Source organism: Propithecus coquereli, unplaced genomic scaffold (genome assembly GCF_000956105.1).
Source record: "Propithecus coquereli isolate 6110/MARCELLA unplaced genomic scaffold, Pcoq_1.0 Scaffold9, whole genome shotgun sequence".
Taxonomy (NCBI): domain Eukaryota; kingdom Metazoa; phylum Chordata; class Mammalia; order Primates; family Indriidae; genus Propithecus; species Propithecus coquereli.
This window is the reverse complement of record NW_012155284.1, coordinates 6,003,462-6,030,632: the sequence shown is the minus strand read 5'-3', so window position 1 is coordinate 6,030,632 and position 27,171 is coordinate 6,003,462. Positions and strand designations below refer to the sequence as shown.

Here is a 27,171-nt window from a genome sequence, read left to right as displayed (position 1 = left end):
GCGCGGTGGCTCATGCCTGTAATCCTAGCACTCTGGGAGGCCAAGGCAGGAGGACTGCTTGAGCTCAGGAGAGCAAGACCCTGTCTCTACTATAAATAGAAAGAAATTAGCCAAACAACTAAAAATAGAAAAAATTAGCCAAGCATGGTGGTGATGCCTGTAGTCCCAGCTACCCGGGAGTCCGAGGCAGGAGGATCTCTTGAGCCCAGGAGTTTGAGGTTGCCGTGAGCAAGGCTGATGCCACGGCACTCTAGCCCGGGCAACAGAGTGAGACTCTGTCTCAAAAAAAAAGGAAGTGGATTAACTCAGCCTATGAAAATCCTTAGGTAACTGAAGGGAAATACCTGTTTCAGAGTAGTCAAAAGATTAGTCAGGAAATTCCTTTAACCAAATGTAATTTCTAGCATAAAATATAAAAAGGCACACGTACTATAAGACATTATGATAGCATCTGACTTATTGGCCTTTCCTATGAAACTAATCCTGGATATGTTTACCAGCTTTGACTTCATTTATACCCTGCTTCCTGTCTCCAAAGACTTCAAGGGAAGCACTCACACTTTAACACTATGTTTTTTTCAGCAAGGCTTCGTGGATATTCCACATCAATCCTTTCCACACGGAGTAAGAAAGATAATGAATTCATGATGTAACGCCATAAATCAGGACACCATAAATCAAAAACACACGCTCAAACAATGCAGTTTTCAAGAATTACATAAACAAAAAGATGCACATGAGCACATTAGAACCGCCATGAATTGGGGCGAGGTAGAGAGTGGAAGTGGGAAATGGGGACAAAGGGAACAAGTAAATATTGAAGCAATATTTCACATGTTACTTCCAAGCAACATGTCCTGAGTTCTGAGGTGGTTTTTATTTGTGATAAGAGCTTTCTATCTGCCCCTGACATGCTCCAGACACATTCATTTCCGCTTGAGTTTTTACAGATATTTAATCACCCATGAAAATTAAAGAAAGAACTTCCTTGTATCGCTGTGTTGTGATATGTGCAGCTTCTATTAAGCTTGTTTATTTTGTTCTCAGATCATCTAAGGCTCCATTTGTTCATGTAGCGAATGTGTGAGTACCTACTTGCGTTCATGCCCTGGGCTCTACGCTGGGGACACGGGGGTGAGTGAGGCCATCACAGCATCTGCCTTCCAGGGGTTTGAAGTCTAATGGTGGAGAGCACGGCTCGACTGTAGGACAGAGGCCAAGCTGCAGGACTAGGACATATCCCTGGCCTCACAGGAGTTCAGGGCATGGCAAGAGAGAAAAGAGGGAAAGCTGTGAAGTCTGTCCCTAGGTTCCTCTGAGCAAGTGCCAATTATAAAGATGACTGGAAATACAGAGTATGTGGTTCCGCCATGCAAATGAAATTAAGCCCAAGTATCCCATGGTCTCATAAGCTTTGTCTTTAGAAGTAATGGGAAGAAATTTATTTTTAATTAGTTTTGTCTGTTATTTGAATACCATTTTCGAAATGTACTCAACTCAAATGTCAACTTTAATAAATGAGAATCACAATTTGGGTAGTCCAGAATATCAATCTGAATATCATATATATTCATACTTATTTCTTAACATGGGTCTCCTTGGTTCTGGGAATTCTTAGAACTCACATTTTAAAAACAAAACCATAAAAGTTTCAGGCATGTAGGGAAGCGACATGTGTTAGTCTGCGAAACCTGGCACTTTGGAAACTTGGCTTGCCTCACCCGGCTCAGCCCTTGTGTGTGGCCTGTCTCCCAGGCCCCAGTGTGTGCTGGGAACAGACACTGTCTACTTCTTGAATCACCATACCACGTAGAACCAGCCAGCGGTTTTATTTTTTATTGTGGTAAAATACACATAACAATTACCATTTAGCCATGTTAAAGTGTACAATTCAGTGGCATTTAGTACGTTCACGGTGTTGTACAACCATTACCACTGTCTAATTCCAGAATATTGTTACCATCTCAAAGGTGAACCCTGTTCCCATTAAATAGTCACTCCCTATTCCCTTCTGCTCCCCAGCCCTCAGCACCCACTAGTCTGCATTCTGTCTCTCTGAGTTTGCCTATTCTAGATATTTCATATAAGTGGAATTGTATAATTTACAGCCTTTTGTGTCTGGCCTCTTTCACTCAACGTGTTGTTTTCAAGGTTCATCAGTGTTGTGGTATTTAGCAGTACTTCATTTCCTTTATGGCTCAATAATATTCCATCATCTGGATATACCACATTTTCTTTATCAGCTGAACAGACATTTGGGTTATTTCCACCTTTTGGCTATTTGAATAGTGAGTGTTATTATGTATGTTCATGTACAAGTTTTTGCTTGAACAACTGTTTTCAGTTCTTTTGGGTATCTACCTATGAGTGCAATTGCTAGGTCATGTAGTAATTCATTGTTAGGTTTTTGGAGAACCGCCAACCTGTTTTCCACAGCGGCTGTACTATTTTCCATTCGTCCTGGGAAAATATGAGGGTTCTAATTTCTCCACTTTCTTACCAACACTTTTTTCTTTTTTTCATAATGGCCATCCTAGTGGGTGTGAAGTAGTGTCTCACTGTGGTTTTGATTTGCAAATAACTATGACTAGTAACATTGAGAATCTTTTCATGTGCTTGTTGCCCATTTGTATATCATCTTTGCAGAAATGTCTATTCAAATCCTTTACATGTTATTAAATTGGCTTGTTTGGGGTTTTTTGTTCCCAAGTTGTAAGAGTTCTTTATGTATTCTGGATAGTAGAACCTTCTCAGATATATGACTTGCAAATATTAATATTTTTGCCCCTTCTGTGAGTTTTCTTTTTACTCTCTTGATGATGTCCTTTTCTGCACAAAAGTTTATCTGGATGAAGGCCAGTTTATCTATTGTTACTTGTGAGATTTACCCCTATGATTTCTTCTAAGAGTTCTATAGTTTTTGCTCTTACATTTAGGTCTATGATCCCTTTTAAGTTAATTTTTGTGTGTGGTATGAGATAGGTGTCCAACTCCATTCTTTTGCATACAAATGTCCAATTGTCCCTGTACCATTTGTTGAAGAAGTTATTTTTTCTCCATGGGATGGTCTAGGCAACTTTGTCAAAAACCAATTGACCGGCCGGGCGCAGTGGCTCACGCCTGTAATCCTAGCTCTCTGGGAGGCCGAGGCGGGCAGATTGTTTGAGCTCAGGAGTTCGAAACCAGCCTGAGCAAGAGTGAGACCCCGTCTCTACTAAAAATAGAAAGAAATTAATTGGACAACTAAAAATATATATAGAAAAACTTAGCCGGGCATGGTGGCGCATGCCTGTAGTCCCAGCTACTCGGGAGGCTGAGGCAGGAGGATCGCTTGAGCCCAGGAGTTTGAGGTTGCTGTGAGCTAGGCTGACGCCACGGCACTCTAGCCCGGGCAACACGGTGAGACTCTGTCTCAAAAAAAAAAAAAAAAAAAACCAATTGACCATCCATGTATGGCTTTATTTACTTCTGGACTATCTATTCGATTGATTTATATGTCTGTCCTTATGTTAGTACCACATCATATTAATCACTGTAGCTTTGTAGTAAATTTTAAAATAGGAAAGTCCTTGAATTTTGTTCTTTTTCAAGATTGTTTTGGCTATTTGAAGTCCCTTGCAGTTATATGTGAATTTTAGGATCAACTTTTCCATTTACGTAAAAAAGACTTTGGGCTAGTGTTTTGATAGATTTGATAATTCACTGCTTTCATAGACTTTCGGGGTCTCAAAGGCCTTGTGGGCACACTTTGAGATCCTGCTGTTGGCATAGCACTTGACTAAACAGCATGTGATTAATGTGGATAACAATTCGAAATCAAGATTGACCAAGTAGCATCCCTGAAAGTGAAATTTGGGTATTTCCCTAAAGACTCAATAGAGTTAGCTCTATGATTTTAGTCAAGCCTTACTTTTAAATATATTATACTTCCTTTAAAGTATATATTTGAAAAGTCTCGATACTAACAGATAATAACAAAGTATTGCATTGACAGGAAAACTAAAAACTGAGTGTTTATCTTTGAGATGAGGAAAATATAGTCTGAAATTATGTGAAGCAAGTAATTAGTCACTGACATGCTTTAAGTTCATATGTTATATTTCATTGACATTCCATCAAAATACACTTTGAAATATTGATTTGAAAACTCTTTTATGAGTATGACTTTTTTTCTAAGGTAATGAACCAAATTTCTGACTCAAGCATAAGATACGGTTCTTGAGACTCTTCATTAGAGAGCCAAATTTAGCTAAAATCAATGACTTTCACAAGTTATTATGAAGTGGACTTAGTTGGGACATGAGAATACTTGGCTTTTTTCTATTAAACTATTTTACTTCCTTGTTAAACAAGTTGTGTCCTTAATTTTCAGAAATGCTCCCTTATGCTTAATTGCAAAGTCACTGGCTTTCTAGTGAGGAGTAATTCATCTTTATGGGGGCCCCTGCAGTAGCAGAATTTGAGGTATTATTACACCTTCTGCTTGTAAATTTAATACTATGCTAGTCTCTCATAATTCTTACTCATTGGATGAGAGTGAAGATGATGATGATAGCAAATACCTTTGTAGAGCTGACCACGTACCAGGGACAGTTTCTATATACTCTGTGTGTATGTGCGTCTATACAAACATAAGGTGAGCACACCAAATCCAAAATGATTCAAAGTCCAAAACTTTTTGATCATTAACGTGACACTTAAAGGAAACGTTCACTGGAGCATTTCAGATTTTTGGATTTGGGCTGCTTAACCAGTCAGTATATGATACAAATGTTCCAAAATCTGGAAAAGTCCAAAATCCAAAACATTTCTAATAAGCCTTTCAAATAAGAGATCCTCAGCATGTAAAAGAATAATGTGTATATATACATATTAAAATAGATATGTGTAAATTATGTAATACTTGCAGCAACTGCCAGAGAGTGGAGGTTATTACCAGTAGTTCACAGACAAGGAAACTAAGCACAGAACAGATATAAGCCTTTTCCTGGGTAATACAGATAATAAGTGGAGCAAAGATTCAAACCCAGATGATCCTAAATCCTCCAGGGCCTACACTCTCGGTCACAAAGTTCTACAACTCATTGAAGGCAAGGTCATTATTTTTTGCATTCTTAGGAACCCTAGAATAAATAATGTGCTGAGCAGATTTGCGTAACCATTATTGGGGCGTCTTTCCAGTCCAAAGAGGAGAGGCTGACAGATGTGAGGGGCATGAAGGGCACATGCTGGAGTAGGAAGAAACATTCATTTCTCTTTCCCTTCTGTATGTGTAGGAGTGCAGGACTTCAGTGTGTGCTATTGCCGTTTTCCCAATACTGCCAAGTATAGTGGTATTGAAAACAAAAACAGAAAAGCCTGGTCGAGAAGTCCTAAGATAATATAAGGTTATAGCCTCAATGTGTCACTTTTGAGCTGTAGGACTCATGAGAAGGTTCTTAGTAAGATGTTAATTGTCAATCTTTCATTATAACTTATGATTCAACTTAAAATATGTGATCCTTATGGCCTTTATTAAGCTTGTTTTCCCACAAAAGTATGTGTGTTTAAGTAGAAGGCGGTATTTGTGATTTTTAATCATACTTAGCTACTCGAGTGCTTAAGTTGTCATCTCTTAAAAATTTGTTTCCTATCACATGATTCAGTTTAGATCTCCATTATCCCAACTGAAAGATTTCCTTGTTTTTGGTACAAACTGGCAGGAGCACTAAATGGCTAAGGTAATACTTGAGGTCTGGTGCTAAAAATATGTAATATTGTTATTAGGATCTTAAACACTGGAAATATTTCTTAGCTTCCATGAACACTAATTCTTTTCAACCTTGGGCACACTGTAAGGCGGATGACAGAGGAAGTGGCTCAGGAATGCTACTGGTAATAACAGATGCCTTCTGAGTGGAATGGCCAAACCTAAGTGGCTGCACCAGCTAACACGCACCTTGTGGTCTCATTTACCGATGGTGGAATTTGAGTACAGCTATGATGCATAAACTCCTTGGTGTATTTCTTTTTTTCCTAACTGTTCCTCCAAATCAGATACTCCCTCACTCAGGGAGGGCAAGGTCCTTGCTTTGGATCAGCCTGTCTTACATATGGTTTGTAGAGTCATGGGGCCAGTACTCGAAGCAGTTGATTTATGCTGGTCTGGAATGTTGTGCTCGCACTGGGGTGGAGAAGGGGACACGTCTTAAGAAGGTCGTTGGCAACAGAAATGTGAGCAGGACTGTGAACTCTCTGCAGATCCTATTGTGAGGCGCTTGAAAGAATGGAGGGGTTTCACTTGGAAAAAGGAAAGGTGGTAGAAGAGGGGATGAGGGGCCCAGTTCCAGATCTCTCTTTAGGTTTTTGAGGGACTGCTGATGTGGAAAGGGAATTTGACTTTTTCTGTAACATTTGTCTCTTAAGTCTTTGTTGCCTCATTTGTTAGAGCAGGAACTGGATGGTCTCCCAAAGGTCCCCTCAGTGCTAAAGTCTGTGACTAACCAGGCCCAATGAGTGGGTGTCACTGGAAGGCAGAGTGAGCTTCCTGTTTGAGGACAGAATGTTCCAACACTGCACTCTCCAAAAGAAATTTGAGGCACACATGTAATTTTAAGTCTTCTAGAAGCCATGTTTTTAAAAGAAACAGATGAAATTCTAACGTATTTTATTTAACCCAATATACCCAAAATATCATTTCAATAAGTAATCAATGTAAAAAAATCATTCATGAGATATTGTACTTTTTTCCCATGCTATGTCTTCAAAATCCAGTGTGCGTTTTATACTCAAAGCATATCTCAATTTATGTTAGCCATGTTTCAAGTAGTTAATTGTCATCTGTGGCCAGTGGCTGCCACCTCAGCACATCTTTTGTGACTGTGTGAGTGCTTACTCTGGGCCAGACCCCTCGAAAGGTTTCACGTACCTCTTCGTAGTCAATCACTGCATCAGTCTTCTAAGAGATTCCCGTTTTATAAATGAACAAACAAACTTATAACTTGCACAATTCCACACAGCCAGTATGCAACAGGAGCCCAGATTTGGCCTTAGATTTGTCTGAGCCCAATGTCCTTGACCTTGGCACTCCTTGCGGGGAGGTAGCTGAGTTCCCTGTCATGGGACTGGCTGGTTCCTTACAGAACATCCGGGGTACAACTTTGGCCATGAATTCCACAGCCCTGAAGTAAAGTGGAATTCCAAGAGAAATAGGCAATGTGGGCAGTTTGTCACGAACAGATAAACATTTTCTGTCCCTGGCAGGGCACATTGTCATGACTCCAGTCATTTGGTCATTAGGCAGCTTCTCTAAAGAAGTTGAGCTAGACGTTTCGTAGAAGTGTATATCATAAGTAGTTCCTAGAATATTAGTTCAAATAAGAAATAGTTACTATATTTACATTTTTAAAAATCATCCAGAGCTTTCATTTTTAACTCACTGTTCCTGTTTAATACGATTATGAGGATGGCGGGAGGAGGGAGGTGTACAGGGAGGAGAGGATACATGGCTTTCTCAGCGACAGCCGCCTCAGGAGCAGTGTCATCCCCCTCGTGGCTGTAATTACCTCTGTGCCCACCTTTGACTGTCAGGGGAGCACAGAGCTGTGCGTTCCCAGACAGCCCGTAAATCCCCAGCACCAAAGGGTCCTGGGACCAGAAGAAATGGCTGTCCGGAGGCCAGGGGAAAGGGAGGAAAGGAAGCCACATTGTGATTGTTCTTCTCAGGCAGACTTGTGATAAATAGGAAATGAGAAAAATCATTTACAGATGGTTTATTGCATTTTGTCCTCTTTTAGAAATCACGTATTTGGAATTAACTTGGAGGGTTTCTGCTGTCATTTGGGATCAGATGTCCCTATGCATCAAAATGTGAAAATTTTGTTCTCATTCCCAATTTTTTTGCTATGTGAACATTTCCTGCTATAGTTTAGGAAGAAATTATTCATCCAGTGATACCATGTAATGCCTTTGAAAGAACTAAAGTTAAGTGTAGTAACAAAGCAACGATAAAAGTGAAACTTGACATCGATTAGACCTCTGTATATGCTAGAGCAACTCTTGTTTTCCTTTTCTTGGAAGGAAAACTAATTCCAATGATACTGTTCCAACCCTATAGAAAAGTGAGCAAGCTCGACCACTTACCTTTTATGTTAAAATCTTTTTCATAATTACATAACCTGATTCCTAACTAGGCGGGGTAGCCTGTGGCCATAAAGAGCACATATGAAAGAACATACGGTTTTAGCACTTCCAGAGGAGCTTTCCAGTTCTTAACTTTCTACTGAGTAGCTCTTCTATTCTCTGCCACCTGAAGACAAGAACGCACCCCTATCTGTTAGTTCCTCAGGTCGTTAAACACCCATCCTCCTGCCTGCTAAGTCAGCCAGCAGCCCACAGCCCACAGCCCACACAGGACTTCTGCTCCCACTGGTCTTCCAACTATTTCATAACTTTCTTGTAGCAGGAAGGGTAACGGTTGGTCTGGCTCCTAAAAGCTTATGATGTATTAAAGAGGCTCAGAAGTTTAAGTGCTATTACAGTCAGGAAAGGAGGATACTAGATATCATCCCTCACCCTCTGCAGTAGCAGGCCATGTCCGCAGCACTTGTCCCTCCTGCCCATCACAAAGTAGTCTCAGTCACAAAAGAAGGAAAAGTATTTAGATAGGGAATCTTGTGACATTTTTGTACCCATGTTATCGACAGTATAATCCTACAACATCAAGCATATAGAATCCAGACTTTAATTATCAAGCATTAACAAACTTTCAGACGCCTTGGAGCAGACCTGGTGAATTTCTGCAAGAATGTTTTATTTTAAGGGATTATCTTTGCAGCTTCTTTTTTTTTTTATTTTTGTATGTATTTGTGCACTGGCTCAGGAGAAGCAGACTTTTATGCATCAGTACTTACTGTCTGAACATCTGTCTTTTCTTTCTCTATTTTGTAAGGACCAAAAAGTTAATAATTGATGTGATTCGGAACCAGCCAGGAAACACATTGACAGAAATCTTAGAGACACCAGCAACTGCACAACAGGTAATTTGTCTTTAAGTGTAAAATAGTTAGTATAATAGGAGTTGATTTTCTTAACAAATCTTCATGCCAGATGTTCACTGTTATCTCAGAGAAACTGTATCTGCCATGGTTTAGAAGTAAGGAATTTTATCCATTACGGTTGTCAACTGAGTTCAGCCATATATAAAACTCAAATGGAATATCAGTAGGAATAAAATAGAAAATGCAACACTAAATTTATGCTGAATGTAATTTTGTCCTACACTAGGAAGATAGTTCCAGGTTTTTTTTCAAAGCCTCAGAATAGTCATCATAAACTTTATTGCATGGTGGATGGGCAGATACGTCCATTGAGGACAGTTCTGGTTGACAGGATGTAGAAAAATACCTTTTATGTTTTATATATTTGCTAACTTGAAGAAACAAAGAAATGTCTCACACATTAAAGCTGTTTTCCAAATGCTTCAGAAGCAAACGTTGAGTCCATTAGGTCGAAGCACCCTTATGTTGATGTGAGTAAAGTTCTATAACAGTCTTGCATTAAACTTTTTATCGACGTCTTTTAAAATGTGTCATTATTTAGTTCATTTTGAAATGAGTTAAAGGTTATTGTTTTAGTACCAATAATTGGGACTCCCTAAACAAAAATCAACAAAATTATCTAATAAATTACTTCCTAGTAGTGCTACGCATAGTTTTCCTGACTCATTCTTAATTTAATTGGCTACCAAGAAATCATTCATAGTTTTTAATTTTAAAAATATAAAACAAAACTTCAAATTATATGATGTTTGTTAATGTGTCAATATTTTTTAAACAGTATACACAGAATATCATACTAATTTAGTATAAAAAGGCTTTTATTTCTTTCTGGATTATTTCATTTTTCCCTAAATGTATCATGACTAAGTGACTAAGAACACAGACTTCTGAGATCGAGTATAGTGCTGCACCTCCTAGCCATATAACTCTGAAATATCTCTGTGCCTTGGTTTCCTCAACTATAAAGTGGGAATAATGGTACCTAATTCACTGGCAGGATTAAATGAGTTAACACATGTTAAGTGGGTAGAATAGTACCTGGCATATATTAAGTGCTCAGTAATGTTGGCTATTGCTTCTACAGTTGTTTGCTACTAACCTGGTAAACTGTTCCAGTGTCCATAACATTGATCTGTCTGTCCTGTGTCTAACATTACTGTGTCTAACAGTCAGATCCCTAGACTTCATCTATTGGGTTGGCCATTTGTCTAATATAATGAAATAAGAAGATAACCATTCTGTTTTTATTACTGTTTTCTTGAACAGGCTATCCAAATAGTATTCATTCATTTATTTACTCATCATTTATTTGAGAATTTAGGCGCTAGATTAGGGTTTTTCAGAGCTGGTAGTTTGAGAGCGATTCTCTCATTAGAATGAAGCTCTTACTGCCTCACTGTTGGGTTTGCTTATGAATCTCCATGGCTGGTATGTGAGTTTAGGTGGGTACTGGACGTTCAGGGTTCTCATAGCCGTGTTTTAATGGATAATCTAGTTTTAGTTTCCTCACCTGGATTGCCCAGGAATTGAAATCCTTCCATCTAGGAAATTACAATGTAATGGTTAATCCGTTAAAACATGTCCATTACTAAAGTGGTTTGTCACCTTGGCAATAAAGTAGCTATTTAGAATTTGGTCCAAATTAGGCTTGCCATCCCTGCTGTGTTACTCAAAAAGATGAAGTAAGTCCTTCCAAATACCTACTTTGAAACCCACAAAGATCGCATTCTGGTTCTAGTCTTTGGACTTTGGTTTGAGGACTTCTTTCATTTTGACATTAACATGCTTTGTGCAGCTTATGAATCTGGAAGATTAGGGATCAGAGAAAAATCAGCATCTTGATAATCTCTTTTCAGGAAGTAGATCATGCCTCAGACATGGCGAGCCGTGCAATTATAGATTCCAGGACTCCAGAAGAAATGAAGGATAGCCAGTCCATGATGGAGGATGCTCAGCTGCCTCTGGAGCAGAAGAAGAGGAAAATCCAGAGGAATCTGCGGACATTAGAACAGACTGGACTCGTGTCATCCAAAAATAAATACCAAGACATTCTCAATGAGATTGCCAAGGTTTTTGGAAACTGTTCTTTCTTCTTCACTTAGCAGACATTTGCTAAATGTCAGTCATGTGCTGGGACTCTGTGAGTTGGCATGAGGGATGCATGGTTGTATATGCCATCATTCCTGCCCTCTTCAGTGTTACAGAGTTTTAAAGGTTTTGAAGCAGTTGGTAACTTTTAATAGAGAATATTCACAACTCCCTCAAGTCATTAGGAGAGTTGAAACACACCAGAAATAAATGCTCAAGAAATGTAACAGACAAGTTTGATCTATACCTTTAAGAACACCTACTAGTTTTTTAATTGACATTTTTGGGAGAGTTTTCTCCTGAGTTGTTAGTTGTCCCTGAGAATTCTTTTCTAAGCAGTTTAACCTAGATGCAGCTCAGACTTAAAGGTTAGTTTCTGTTTTCTCATGCCATATTTTTACACTTAAGAAACTTCCTGAGAAAAGGATCTCAACTTAGAGCAATGAAACATCACAGGAAGTGGCTGAGATCTGTTTGTCAAGGATAAGGAAGTACACATTTGGGTTAAAAGGACATTTCATTCTTTTCATCCAAACATGCAAATTAGTGTGAGTCCAGAGGTTAAAGGGAGCTAAGTGATCAGAAAAAATAAATGTTTTCACCTTCTGTGATGGAGATGCACTCAGTTTCTTTCTTATATGGAAAGTTATAGTCAATTCTAGTGACTCAAGGGAAGTAGCATTTCTTTGTATAGCTTTGAGGTGGAAATATTTCTCTTTAGGAATATTGGGTAGAGAAAGTAATGCTTTTGCTTACAAAAAAAAAAACTATCATGAAGGCACCCACCCAAAGATTCTACTTAATGAAGAATTTTTACTTGGGAGGTCTGTATGTGGGGGGGGTGTATGTGGATATCTCTTTGAATTCCTAGGGGAATGGTTTTTAATTCATCTTCAAAGGAAAATAATATTAAACAGCACCATTTCCTTAAATGAAACATTATAATAACTTACCAATTAGAATTACCAAAAAATCGTTATATCTCCAAGTTTAAATTTAGCATACCTCTTGTAAGCTATAAGCAGCTTATGCAACTTAATGTTCTAAGAATTCTATTTAAATCTAAGTAATAGTTATCAGTGTTTAATCTTTTCCGTCAGTCTTGAGAGCTGACTGAAAGTTGTTTTTTCAAACCTTGAGAAATATTTGCCGACGAAAAAGTTTGGTTTTTACTTATTTCTAAAATGAATTCAACAATTAAATATAAACCTTTTCAGTTTAAAGTATTCTTCAAAGAAGAATGTTCAAAATAGTCTGAGGAAATTACGTGTCTCCTGCTGAAGTCTTTTTTTTTTTTTTTTTTTTAGACAGAGTCTCACTGTGTTGCCCGGGCTAGAGTGCCATGGCATTAGCCTAGCTCACAGCAACCTCAAATCCTGGGCTCAAGTGATCCTACTGCCCCAGCCTCCCGAGTAGCTGGGACTACAGGCACGTGCCACCATGCCCGGCTAATTTCTCTATTTATTTTTAGTTGTCCAATTAATTTCTTTCTAATTTTAGTAGAGACGGGGTCTCGCTCTTGCTCAGGCTGGTTTCGAACTCCTGAGCTCAAACAATCGGCCCGCCTCGGCCTCCCAGAGAGCTAGGATTACAGGCGTGAGCCACCGCGCCCGGCCTGAAGTCTTATTTGTGCCCCTTTTAAAACACTATTTTTTCCTTAAACTAATTATGTGGCGGTTCTAAAATTACTTCCTTGCATTTCCATCCAGAGAAAAATAAACCTTAGCAAGTCTCTTAAAGTGAAATATGGATGCTTTCCTGTTCTGAAGTAAAAAAAGAGTGGGAACACTTTGGTGTTAAGAGTGAAATAAGGTGCCTGGTGTAAACTGCAAATTAACAGACACAAATAGTGACTTACTACTTGATATTTTTCCTGTCACAAATTGCCAATATCGTGAAGTAAACTGGTTAAATCTCATAGCCTTTAACTTGTTGTTTCAGGATATACGAAATCAAAGAATCTATCGTAAGCTTCGAAAAGCTGAATTAGCAAAACTTCAGCAGACCCTGAAAGCACTTAATGAGAAGGCAGCATTTTATGAAGAGCAAATTAATTATTATGACACCTACATAAAGACTTGTTTAGACAACTTAAAAAGAAAGTAAGTTAAAATCATGTCATATTCATTTGTAATGTCATGATTTATATGAGATGCCAATTCTATAATTCTGGGCTGTGGGATTGGGTTGGGAAGCAAACCTGTTACTAGAGTCTCAATTTTATTATTTACCACTGTGAACTAAGAAGTCAGGAATAAATTTGGAAGCTTTTTGATACCCCGTCAGTGTTAGAATTAAAGTGGCTTACCTATTGTATTATAAGCAAATAGCATTAGCACTTAGGGGAAACATTTTCATTATTCCTTTTGTCTTTTATAGTTAAAGATGGGTTTTTTTTTAATTCTTTTAAAAAATATTTTGTATTTTCAGTTATGGATACATAATGTTAGTACATATTTATGGGGCATATGTGATGTTTTGATATAGGCATAAAGTGTGTAATGTTCAAATCAGGGTAACTGGAGTATCCATAACCTCAAGCATTTGTCATGTCTTTGTGTCAGGAACATTCCAATCCCACTCTTTTAGTGATTTTAAAGTATACAATAAATTGTTGTCAACTACAGCTGCCCTATTATGCTACAGACTACTAGGTCTTATTCATTCTATCTAACCGTATTTTGTACCCATTAACCACCCCCTTTTATCCTTCAAAGGTATTGTTTAAAAAGACTCTTGTTTTGGAATGTTTATTATAAACAATATTTTATATACTTAATAATGTTAGATAACATCAGATATTTGCTAATTGCACAAAGTAGCTTAATGATTTTATTTATTTTTCTTTTTTTAAAAAAACTGAAAGTCCAGGCCGGGCGCAGTGGCTCACGCCTGTAATCCTAGCACTCTGGGAGGCCGAGGCGGGCGGATTGTTTGAGCTCAGGAGTTCGAAACCAGCCTGAGCAAGAGTGAGACCCCGTCTCTACTAAAAATAGAAAATAAATTAATCGGCCAACTAAAAATATATAGAAAAAATTAGCCAGGCATGGTGGCGCATGCCTGTAGTCCCAGCTACTCAGGAGGCTGAGGCAGAAGGATTGCTTGAGCCCAGGAGTGTGAGGTTGCTGTGAGCTAGGCTGACGCCATGGCACTCACTCTAGCCCAGGCAAAAGAGTGAGACTCTGTCTCAAAAAAAAATAAAATAAAAAATAAAAAAAAAAAACCTGAAAGTCCTATGGCTTAATGATTTTAAATTGCTTAGTAGGTTTTAAAAAATCATTATTGATACAACAGGCAAAATTTGTTAGGTCTCTGTTATCCATTAGCATAAGTATTATAGATTTTTATACACAGTATATCCATTTTTAATGACTATATTTCACTTGTAATTATTATCACTAGGGTCAATGCTTATCAAATTTTCATTATCCGTTTAAATACGTAGTGCAGTATTTTCATAGAATCCTTGTCATCAAATTGGCAGTAAGAGATGGTGCTGTATGAAAAATCAATTGTATTAATCATAGATTTTTTAAAATTTTATTGTAAATTGACTTTATAATTGTGTATATTTACAGGGCCCAAAGTGATGTTATGATTTATTAATACAATGTGGAATAATTAAGTCGATCTAATTAACATATCTATCATCTCAAATACTTACTTTTTTGTAATGAGAACATTTGAAATTTACTTTTAGCTGTTTTTAAATCACAATACACTATTATTAACTATACTCAGCATACTCTGCAATACATATTAAAAAAAAACCTGATTCCTCCTGTGTGAGATTTTGTACCTTTGACTATCATCTCTCCATTTTTCCCCACCCCCAGGCTCTGTAACCACCATTCTACTCTCTGCTTCTATGAGCACAACTTTTTTTTAGATGCCACATATAAGTGAGAACATTCAGTATTTGTCTTTCTGTGCCCAGCTTATTTCACTTAGCATAATGTTCTCCAGTTCTGTTCATATTGTCCCAAATGCCAGATTCTTCTTCTTTTTAAAGGCCGAATCATATTCCATTGTGCATATATACCACACTTTCTTTATCCATTCTTCTGCTGATGGACACTTAAGTTGATTCCAAGTGTCTGTCGTGAATGGTGCTGCAGTGAACATGGTAGGCAGATACCTCTTTGATAAACTGATTTCAGCTCTTGGGGTAAACACCCAGAAGTGAGATTGCTGGATCAATCATAGAAGCTTTGATGAAGGGAAGTAACCAAATTTAAACGTTACTTATTTGGACCCCACTAGTTCCAAATTTTAATTCATTTGCTTGGGCCTGAATATAGAGTTATGTATTTTTTTTTTTACACTCTACTTGGGAGGAAGAAGTTGGTCAAGCTAATTTTCAGTAGAAACGAGATTGTTAGAGATTTAAGTTACATATTTATCATAACTACTTTAAGGCATTTTACACAAGCTCCGCAGTCAGGCGATTTGGATTTGGGTTCCGATCCTCTCTTATGTTGCGTGATCCTGAACCAGTTCAGTGAACTTCTTTGAGCTTCGATTTTTTTATCTTTAAGGTGGGATTAGGAGTGGCAGCCTCACAAGTATTGTTATGAGAGCTAAATGAAATAATATATGGCAAAGGAATGTATTGATTTCAAAGCACCATGGAAATGTTAATTTTGTAAATGCGAGGTACTATTTATGAAGCATTAGAACATGCCAGTGACATAGTGTTTGTTAAATAAACTAAAGCAGTCCTAGTAATACCTTTACTTCAGGAGTATGCAGTTCATGTTATTGCACCAAAGCTACTTGGGAAATGACTAAAGATAGCCACTTAGTTCAATATGCCTGAGAAAATAGAGTGTAAGTTTTATTAAAAGTATTAGTCTGTAATGTAACCTTCAATCCCTTGGGAAAAATCCCTTTCCCCTCAAGCAGTTCAGTAGGGAGGTCTTACTGCATGGGGAAATTACTACAATCACAGAATAAAAAGGTGTATGTTCAGTGCCACAGGGGCCGGGCATGAACAGTGGTGTTACACCGGGCGTGGCTATTACACTACCAGAAACATCTGAGTTCACCGTCATAACAACAAATGATCGGTTCTTATTTTGTCAGAAATTCTCGGAGATCAATTAAACTGGACGGAAAAGGAGAACCCAAAGGGGCGAAGAGAGCTAAGCCTGTGAGGTACACAGCAGCGAAGCTACACGAGAAAGGCGTCCTGCTAGGGATAGATGATCTTCAAACAAACCAGTAAGTGTGGCCTGGAGTCTGCACAGAACACACATTCCATCCACTCACATAAAATCTGACTCACGTTTTTTTTTTTTTCTTTGGTTTCTTGTGGCCCTTGAGAGAACTCCGTTTGGTCTAGCAAGGCTTAGCCTTGATTATAGGTGACAAGGAGAGAATACATGTATTGTCATTGCTAGGCTTCCCTTGGGCCTCAGTATCTGGTGCTGTGTGTCCCATAAAGTGCCAGTCAGGTGGTTGTCTTTCCCATGGCTTATCCAGTGTGTTTGGATTTGTGAGCCTCTCCATCCTCCCAGAAGAACTGAGTCACAGCGATGAGAATGAGAGGCTGTCTTTTGGTCCTGATAGATGAGTTATCTAAAATTGCAAAACAGTACCTTTCTAATTTCAAAGCCACAGACTGTGCCAACCCCTGGGTCACAGCCACTTCTAACAGTGTGCTGTGAGTGTGTGTGTTCCAGGGGGTGGAGAAAAGAGAAACCCCCCCTCCACAGCCCCACATCAAGCACCACATGCTGCTTTTTTTTAAAAGGATCAAGAGCCGGGTGCCCCATCACTTGTCCTTTGTCTCAAGGGAAACCAGGCTTACTGCATTTGCCTTCTCTCTAACTCTTGCCTGCCTTCAAAGCCTGGCGTCTACTCCATTTATCTTATGAAACCTTCTTTTAACAACACAACCCCAAAAAAATGCTACTTTTTTGAATTTTTATAAAACTTAAATACTTGACTGGCTGGTCAGCAGCATAGGTCAATATTTAATTCTTATGTTCTGTGACTCTCATATATTTCCAAATACATTTGCTGCTCCTTAAGAGCAAGTACCATATTGTCTATTTCTTTTATAATAAAGCACCTACTCTACTACCCTGTTGAGCTATAGATCTCAACAGTAGCCATCAAACCTAGTGTTTAGGGGGCAGAGTAGGGGAAAGACGATGTGAGGTTTTTGGTGACTTCCTTAGGATTTTCTCAACAGGCCACTCACTCAGAACGATAACTTGGGATTCTGTTAGTTTGTTTCAGCTTTAAGCATATGCTATATTTGCAGTTTCACACATGTGAATTTTCCTTTCTTGACTAGGTTTAAGAATGTTACATTTGATATCATAGCCACTGAAGATGTGGGCATCTTCGATGTCAGATCTAAGTTCCTTGGTGTAGAGATGGAAAAGGTGCAGCTCAATATTCAGGTAAGCTGGGATTTCTGCACATTGGGGATGAGTTTTGTGTGTGGGTCATCCACAGCTCCCCTGGCTGCACTCTTCATGATAGCAGTGAAGTTTAACAGAGGAACAACACAAGCCTTATTTGCCAATATTCGTTTTTTTGGGTGTTGATGATTTCTTTAAAAGCTGTGCTGTTTCAAATAATGGGACTTAAAATGCTTTTAGATGGCAAGCCATAGTAGTCAGTTTTTCTAAGCTGTGTTTCCATTTTGAAGCTTAAACAAAAGAATATAATATAAAAGTATTCAGAGCTATTAAAGGCTGGAAATTTTCCTTTTATTGGAAACTTGCATTTCTTTCTAAGACTCTGTTATGCTCAAGATTGGAACTTTCCTGATCTCATTTCTCCTCTTTTCCTTTCTCCTTCCTAGAAGAGTTTTTACATGAGTTTGTTAAATCCATTTGTTTAATGTTTGAGATCACAAGAATAAAAGACATTATGCAAAACATATCTATAAATATAAAAATGGTGTTTACAATATGAATTTATCATTATTTTCACGTAAAAACCACATTTAGGCCAAATGCACTTAAACAGAAACTGAAAGATCCAATTTATGTGCAAAAAAAAAAATTAAGTGGGTGGTACAACCAACAAATGTTCATATACCCCCAACTTCTTAATCTTTAGCACAGGATCACTTTAAAAAAGTATTAATAATTTTTTTTATATAACACTTTTTAAATGGAAATAACACCTACTTACCTGGTCCCAAACTGCATGTAAAGTGGTTTCCAGTTATTCTGCATATGTCTGCAGGACTCATCTTGCTTAAGCCCCTGAGAGCGATGTGAGTTCTGGCCTCACTGCCTGCTCAGTCCATGGCTCAGTGCCCCGAAATTATCTCCCTGTCATGGGAGCATATCCCAGAGCCCTTCTGTTCTGTCTAGCAGCCCTTAGAAGTGTAAAAAGAAAAATGAGAGCTGAATGGGTTTGATAAGGATATTGAGATAACACAGTATATTAGAGTTCAGAGAGAAAAATAAAAGATACTGTGTAATTATGAAAAGTATACTTGAGTAAACAGCATTGTTTTCTAACTTATTTTAAAAGTCACTAAGTGTATCCATTTAACAATTTAGCTAATTGAGAGTCTTCAGTTACTTTATGTAACACTTAGATAAATACACAAAGAGAAAAGAATGTACTCGTGGTGATACATCTTGGTTAGTAGTTCTCCTATAGAAATAGCAAAGGGGAGGTATGAGGGGGATTGCCAAGAAGGACATGGCCCAAGGCCAATCAGTGTCAGCTGGACAGATGAATCACAGGTGCCCAGGAGATGCCTTATGTTGTATTTAGAAAGATCACAGGAATTGAGTACTGGTACAAAAACCAAGCTTCACTTTGCCCCTTTGTTAAGGATTCAGTATACAGTGGGATTGGCAGTTCACACCATTCATTTATACATATAATTGTGAAATGTTAATCCTTAGCTGTATGCAGGTGGCCACTATGCCCCAGATTTTTTAAATCATTAACATATATGATCAAAACTGACTAAATAATTTTCAGAGCTCAGAGCAAAATAAAATTTCAGGACCCCTTGTTCAAAGTGCAGGATTTCTGGATGATGACAGACGAGCATGAAACCAAGTACAGGGCCCTTCTGAATACGGGGCCTGTGCACCTGCACAGATTGCACACCCATGGAGCCAGCCCTGCATGCAACAGCTGTCAGGTGTAAAGTCAAGGTCTTATTTATATATGCAGCTTGCAGACAATTGCATGAATGTGTAAATTACCAAAGAAAAATGTGATGGTCGAGTCTTTAGTGTGAGTCAAGGACTGGGAGAAGGGCAGAAGTTCCTGAGAGGACTAAGCGGGGGAGGTCCCTTCTAACATTACAGCTGTGTGTCTCGAGGTCCTCCTCAGCCCATTCTCCCTTCACTTCCTAAAGAAAATGGTAGGATAGAATTATATCCTGTAACTACAGACCATATAAATAACAGGAGGGTGATACACATTCTTGCTTATAAATACAATGTCAGGTGTTTATTGGGGCCTGCAACATGGGCGTTCTTCCTTTCCTAGATGAACAACTGCGGTTCAGAGAGCTCATTATGGAAGCGGTAGCTGGGGTACAAGTTCTTTTTCACTCTACTGCACTATCTACCTCACAAGATTCCAGTTTATCCTGATAAGACAAAGGTGGCTTACGGGGGTTTGCAGATACCTTGATATCTTCTCATTCCCAGTAGCACCCCTGTGAGGTTGACAGTGTTACCCCCAATTTATACATAAGGAACAGAACTTCAGAGAGGTCATGTCATGTTGCAAGGTCTTAAGATAGCAAATGGCAGAGCTAAGACTAAAATCTGGTCTTCTAATCACAAGTGCAGTCATGTTTTCTCTGCTCCCTACTTTGGGGACCCAGCTAATACCCCTATATACACCTTTCCTTCTCAACCTAACCATATTGGTTTAATTCTCTTCCAAGAAACTGTGATTAACAGATGTTGCATTTCCCAGAGGAAAAGTAAATCTCCACTATGAGTAAATCTTTCTCTAATAAGTAAAAGCATTCTTGATGAAAGGACTTCAATTCCTCATAGAACTTCAGTTCCAAAAGCGTATCTAAATAATGTCGGGGTTTATTTGAGTAGAGTGGGAGGTAACTGAGGAAGTGGAAGAGGAAGCTGTTAGCAGCCAAGGTTCTCCCAGAGATAACTCGAACTTCTGCAGGTGGCCTCGCTTAATATAGTCCCCAGGCCTTGTCATTAAGAACTAAGAAATTTCCAGAGCTAGACATAAGAAAATGAGACCTAAGCGTTAGTCCAGGACAGTTCAGGAATAATATCTTCTAGTTGGGAAAGGCTTCCTGTGCCATGTTACTGGGAAATATTACAGCTTAGCTTCATGCATGTGGCTGGTGTGACCTGGTTATTTATTTTTGAAATAACAATTGGTCTCCTTTGTTTATATGGTGGTAATAAAAAACAGAATGGTGGTTTAACTTAAGAATGAGGGTTTGTTCTCAGTATTGGAAGAGAATTGGTCTAGATCAGGAAGGAATTGCTTTGTACAGTGGTCTCCAAACTTTGGTCACATTATTTCATCAGTAAATACTGTGAGCACTTCTCCACATATATACATACTTCCTTATTTACAAAGTATACATACTTCTGTACTCTAAAATGTGCTTTGTAAAACATATATAAAAATTAAATGTTTAAAGAATAAGAAAAAATAAATAGGAGTGCTAATATTCTTTTTATACCCCCCACCCCATGAATTGTCTTGCTTAAATCACTTTAGAAAACACTGCAGTTCTAAAGGGTATATCCCATCTAGCTGGCACATTTGTGTTTTGAATGTTTCCATTAAAAGTTGAAATTGTAATGATATATCTGATACTAACTTAAAGATTGTTTTCTTTCATACAGTCCTTATCAATTCTAAAAACCTATTTTCTTTCATCTAGATCAGTGATTCTTAAAGTCCAACAATTTTACCATCACTTGCAAACTTGTTAAAGTGCAAATTTGTGGGCCCCACTCCAGAGCTACAAAATCAGAAATTCCTGGAGATGGAGTTCAGCAGTCTATGTTTTAACTAGCTTGTGTTTCTAACCAGATGATTTTGATACACACTAATGGTTAAAAAACCCCTGTATGCCTGGGCACAATAGCATACACCTGTAGTCCCAGCTACTCAGGAGGCTAAGGTGGGAGGATTGCTTCAGGCCAGCCTGGACAAAATAGCAAGACCCCATCTCAAAAAAACTTAATGAGCTAGATGGGGGCTTTTTAAAAAAAAAAAAAGTCTTGGCCGGGCGCGGTGGCTCACGCCTGTAATCCTAGCACTCTGGGAGGCCGAGGCGGGTGGATTGTTTGAGGTCAGGAGTTCAAGACCAGCCTGAGCAAGAGCGAGACCCCGTCTCTACCAAAAAAAATAGAAAGAAATGATCTGGACAACTAAAAATACATATATAAAGAAAAAAATTAGCCGGGCATGGTGGCGCATGCCTGTAGTCCCAGCTACTCGGGAGGCTGAGGCAGAAGGATTGCTTGAGCTCAGGAGTTTGAGGTTGCTGTGAGCTAGGCTGACGCCACGGCACTCACTCTAGCCAGGGCAACAAAGCGAGACTCTGTCTCAAAAAAAAAAAAAAAAAAAGTCTTTTTTTTGGTCAACAAGCTCTTCTGGTATGTTTTTAAATATGCAAAATGTCAAAGTTGAGATTTAATAATGTTCCTTACAATTTCAGGATTTACTTCAGATGCAGTATGAAGGAGTAGCTGTAATGAAAATGTTTGATAAGGTTAAAGTGAATGTAAATCTTCTCATATACCTGCTGAACAAGAAATTCTATGGAAAGTGAAGTGCCTGCAGAAATTTCATGAATTCTGTTATCATCTGGATTGGGAAATCAATTTGTTTAGTATTTTTTTTTAAACATGATTGAAATCACTGCTTACAAATGTGTGATTTTTTTTAAAGACCAAAACTGTTCTGAAAAATGTGCCTTTTTGATAATTTGATACTAAAAACAGAATGATATGCAAAATGAATTAATGTAAACACATCGACATTGTACTGTGGTATAGGTACTCAGATTTAAAACTTTGGACATCCTGTGATCTATTTTAAAGTAGGGGGAGAAATTTAGCTGACTAGGGACAAACATGTAAACCTATTTTCCTATGAAAAAATTTTAAATGTCCCACTTGAATAATGTAATTCTTCATAGATTTTTTTTTTTATCTGTGGACAAATGGAAACCTAATTATTTGTAATGAATTATTTAGATAGTTCTAAGCCCTGTCTTCTGGGAGTTATCAATTTTAAAGAGAACTTTTGTGCAATTCAAAATGAAGTTTTTATAAGTAATTGAAAATGACAATACAATAACACTTTCTGTATAAAAGTATATATTTTATGTGATTTATTCCTACTAAATGAAAGTGCACTACTGCCTCATGTAAAGACTCACATACGAAGAGCCTTTAAGTGACTAAGGAACAACATGATAGCGATCATAGGTCCCCACCTCCATCCCTCACAATGTATTTGAATATTTCAATTGTGCCTCTCAATTTTTTGTAATGCTATAAAATCAGTATCTAGATGGTTTTTAAATGTATTCTTTGGAAATTGTTTTATGTAAAATAAATGTTACTTAATTACATTTATTTGACTTATCATTTAGTGGGTAGGAGAAGATTCTTGGGGCTTTTCAGGAAAACAAATAATACACCTATGTCTGTACTAGTTAGAGTATAGAGTAAGCTGCTTTAAGGAAAAAATACAAAACCCTTGTGGCCAAAACAATATAGAAATTTATTTTTCTCAATTTCAGCAGTTCAAAAGTGAGCAAATCCACAAGGTAATCCAGGGATCCAGGCTGGCCCGTTGGCTTCTGCCTGCAGGAAGGGGAAAAGAAGTCCAGGGCAAACCTTTTAAGTTACACAGGTCACTTCTGCTTACATCCTGCTGGCCAAAACTTGGTCACATGGCCACAGCAAGCCAAATACAGTGCCTAACTAGGCAGCCATATATCCAATTAAAACCTAAGGTGGAGAGGGATGTAGAAGAAAGGGTGATTCCTGATGATAGTTTAGAAATCTCCACCCCAACCATAGTCCAGACTCTTAGGTGGGAAGCCCCCTGACGTCTTGTTCATGCATTCAGTAGGCTTTAATTTCTTCAGGGATTGCAAAATATAGAGAAAGTAGGTTAGCTTATGCTCATGTGGCACAAGTGAACTTTAAGATGAACAGAATTTGAAAAATTCAAATTCAAAAAAGTACAATCTATTACTTTAGTGATTGTTTCAGGCTATACGTATTTTTGACAAAGAGATGAACAAAGAGATAGTGAAACAATGTTCACTATCTCAACAGTTTGTGGGTTTATGTGTTTTTTAACATGTTAGTCTTAATACAGACTACTATAAAAAGGACTCAAATACACAGTTAAGTTTGAAAATAAACTTCCCTGTCCCTTTCTCCCCTACTGCTAACATTGGAAAGTGGGGACAGGAGCCAGGGATGATGGTAGGGGGATGTTAAGCTTCCTTCTTGCTCCAGGAAAGACTTTCAGTGGAAATGTATAGAAGGAGCCAAAATTAGGGATGGGATGTTTGGAGGCAAAAGCGAGCCTTTCCCAGCATCTCTGAAAGGTGCTTAACTTACTCCAACACTAAATGATATGCTTGAGTGTTACTTGTATAAATAAAGATGTTTACATCACACCAATACCCTCGAGAAAGCTGTGAATGTTTTCTCTCTCTTGGCCCACAAGATGAGGTTACTGTTGAACATATCACCAATTGCTGTTTGTTTGAGATCTTTAAGGGACATGGATGGGTGGGTGACCCAGAGAAGGAAGCATGTGATGAAGAAAAGGAGAAAGAACAAGAGGCCAATGGGGATGTGGGTGCAGCAAACCACTCTCAGGACGACTGAACCATCCCTCAAGCAGGGGACTGTTGTTCCTTGTGATGTTGAGCCACTTAGGACTCCTGATCATCTTCCTTCCCAGGGCTTATAGCTTTTCTTACTCAGTGGAAAAGCTTGCTTTTTTTTTTTTTTAAACACTGAGCAATTGGAACTATAACTCGATTTTTACAAAGCTGCCTCCTGTATTTTATGTGTGTTTGATCATGTTTCCACTATTATAAAAGTGGACTTTGGAAGGTTAAGAGGGCTCATGCTCCCCTAAACTCCACTTTGGCACCTGAAGCTTTACAAAGGCAAAAGGTCTTACGCAACACTCTAGCTACTGTCAAAGGATCTGTTCTAGTGATCCTCAAGAGGGAAAACTTTTTTCCGGTAGTGGTGAAGAAAGAAAACAATTTGGTGTGATCACGGTCTAATATGAAAGATCAGAACTATAATGTGTATGTTGGTGTATGTATGTGGTTGGACACTAATTAAAGATGCTGCTCATAGTATCATGACTTTGTGGTTAGGTAGGGATTTGTGGTATTCCTCAAACATTTCAAGAGGCAAACCACAGAACTCTGAATGGTAAAAGTCTATATTTTGAAAATTTCTAGAGAGCATTAGATGTTCTTAGTACTGGTTAGCTTTTTGAAAAACCTATTGCCTTTGTTACTGAAACCAAAACTTGGTAACAGGTTACAATAGAGTCTTCTAAGCTCCAGAGGACAGAAGCTGTGTTTTATTCTAAGTTCAGAGCCCAGCGGTACCTTGTAAATGGCAGGCACGGACATGGTTGTAGAAATGGACTGAAAAACAGACCCCACCACCCCTCAGGAGTCCCATATTACTTTAGGTTGTCACTTGTATGAATGGGGCTTTTACTGATTATCTCAGTCTAAAAATATCCTCTTAATCTCCAAATAAAATAGCTCATGCAGATTTATTGTACTAGGTTGTCTCACTGTTTTCCTTAGAGTATAAAGTCTCAGCTAAAATACATTGGAAAGGAAATCAACAAAGAACTGAAAGTTATGTTCACCTTATTTAACTGGAATGAAAATTTTTGTTTTTTGGTTTTTTTTTAACAGATACTGAATTTGACCTTTGCTTAGCACCCTACACTATAGGGGTAGTCCACCATTCTATCCACAGTGGGAATACAGTTGTTGATCTATTTTGAGAGATTAACTTTACTGCTAATAAAAGTTTCTAACAACAAAAGATGGAAATAGGTCTCCTGTTGGTTAGCTTATAACCTGATTACAAACCCTCTGCTTAAAAAGCAAATGTGAAGGTATCAATACAAAATCTGGAGTATCTCACACCTACTTTGAATACTACTTGGCTTCATTTCGTACAGGCTCTGGTATCACCACCATTAGCTTCCCAAAGGAAATTACTAGGCAAGTTCTTAAAATATACTGTTGCCTTTGGAGGGCTTCGAATAGAGGAGTGGTAACCAAAATACCTGAAGCAGGTAGATCATCTAATGCTTTAAAAGAAACTGCTTTCGTATCATTTTGGGATTAAAACTTTCAGTGTTTTAAAACACTACTAAATACCATAAACATTATGGGAAGATGGCTAATGACTCATACTATTTAGTGCCAGCTAAGTTAAAACAGAAAAAATGAAAACCAGGGACTAATATCAAGTGGTTCCAATATGAGTGATGCTATAAAGCTGAGATTTCCTTCCTGGGGAATATGTTTATCAACTCTGGTTAGGCAGATTTTCAAAACGTTTATCATCCCTGGTTTGATAGATTTTCTCCTCTGTGAAAACTATGCACATTTGCTCTAAAACTGATAAAGGGATTTTGGCATGGGCGGCATGGAAAAAAGGAAATAGAGGGATTGATATCTTTTTCAAAAATCTCTGAAGAGTATAAACATAGGAATTTTGTAAAGTCTGAGGACAAAACAGAAAACAGAACACCACCACCAGACCATAAAACAACATTAGAAATCAATCACAAAAGTCAAAACTTCCAATTTGTCGGTTGAAGATTGAATTATACTGACAAAATATTTAGACCTGAATTGTATGTATGTACATATCGAAACTTGCAAAATGTAAAGTGGTCCTTTGAAAAAGAGATGAAAATTAACAAACTAAGCAATCAGTTCGAAAAGTTAGAAGACTAAAAAGAAAACCCAAAGAAAGAAGGAAAGAAAGAATTAAAAACGTGAAAATTCATGACATTGAAAATAATAAAAGCAAAACGATGGGCACTGGGAAATAGTCATTTCCAGCCTTAATCCAGGAAAGAAAGCAAAAATAAGCTATATTAGGAATATAAATGGGGACCAAACTACAGATAAAATAGAATGAATAAAATGTATTATATGCATACAAGGGAATACTATAAAGTTTTACAAGAATTAGATATACATATATCAAACAAGTCTAGAAAAATGCAAATTGCAGAAATATTCCTAGAAGGAATACTTAATACGCACACAGAATTTAAGCATTTCACTGTTTCAGGAGCCCTCTTTTTGTCACTACAGGTACATTCTGTTCTAACAACTAAGCCCCAAAAGCATCCTTTTAAACTTTACAGTGTTTTTAATGGTTAAAAACATTTTCAACCCATGAAACAGATAAAATTTTAAAGTGTGGTCATAGCATTATTCCATTTTTATTTTAAGGATATACACACATATATATATTTGTATGTGGATGCAATTTCTTGAATGATGACCAGAAACTAAACAGTGGTCATCTGGGTTAGGGGAGGCAGGAGATACTTTACTTTTCATTTTATATCCTTGAACTGTCAGAAATTCCTGTCACATTTATTACTTTTATAATTTTATACTGTATTTCACTGATTCTAAGATATTTTTTCCTGCTTAAACAATCCTGAAATCGGTATGTCAGTTGAATTGGCACCTTTTTTTTCTTGTTAAAAAAATGGGTTAAAATGATGAATCTTAAAATCAATGGCATCTTAGGGATGTGGAGAAATGTGTAATTTTAATGGTTCACATCTCCTCTTATATATGTTTTCCGAGGCGAATTCACTGAATTGGGGCAGATTTTAAATAGCATTATTTAGTTGAGTAATTCCATAATTTATTGAGTAACTTCTGTGTGCAACAAGGTTCTGTGCTGTGAGGGCGATGGGGGGACATAGGGAAGAACGAGATCGTCTCTGATCTCATTTTCTCCTCTGCCTTAAGGGTCAGGGCTCCAGTTGGGTA

At 37.9% G+C, this 27,171-nt stretch overlaps 1 protein-coding gene across 1 annotated transcript in view; it reads left to right on the top strand.

Annotated features, from left to right (window-relative positions):
* The window catches only part of IQGAP2 (IQ motif containing GTPase activating protein 2), a 290,113-nt gene extending 267,407 nt beyond the window's left edge, over positions 1 to 22,706 (top strand). Inside the window, exons 31-36 of the mRNA XM_012664485.1 lie at positions 8,930 to 9,017; positions 10,895 to 11,107; positions 13,068 to 13,228; positions 16,212 to 16,349; positions 17,431 to 17,539; positions 21,784 to 22,706. Coding sequence (XP_012519939.1) covers positions 8,930 to 9,017; positions 10,895 to 11,107; positions 13,068 to 13,228; positions 16,212 to 16,349; positions 17,431 to 17,539; positions 21,784 to 21,897 — 823 coding nt within the window. The 3' untranslated portion in view covers positions 21,898 to 22,706. The remainder of the gene's footprint in view (positions 1 to 8,929; positions 9,018 to 10,894; positions 11,108 to 13,067; positions 13,229 to 16,211; positions 16,350 to 17,430; positions 17,540 to 21,783) is intronic.
* Positions 22,707 to 27,171: the final 4,465 nt, after the last annotated feature.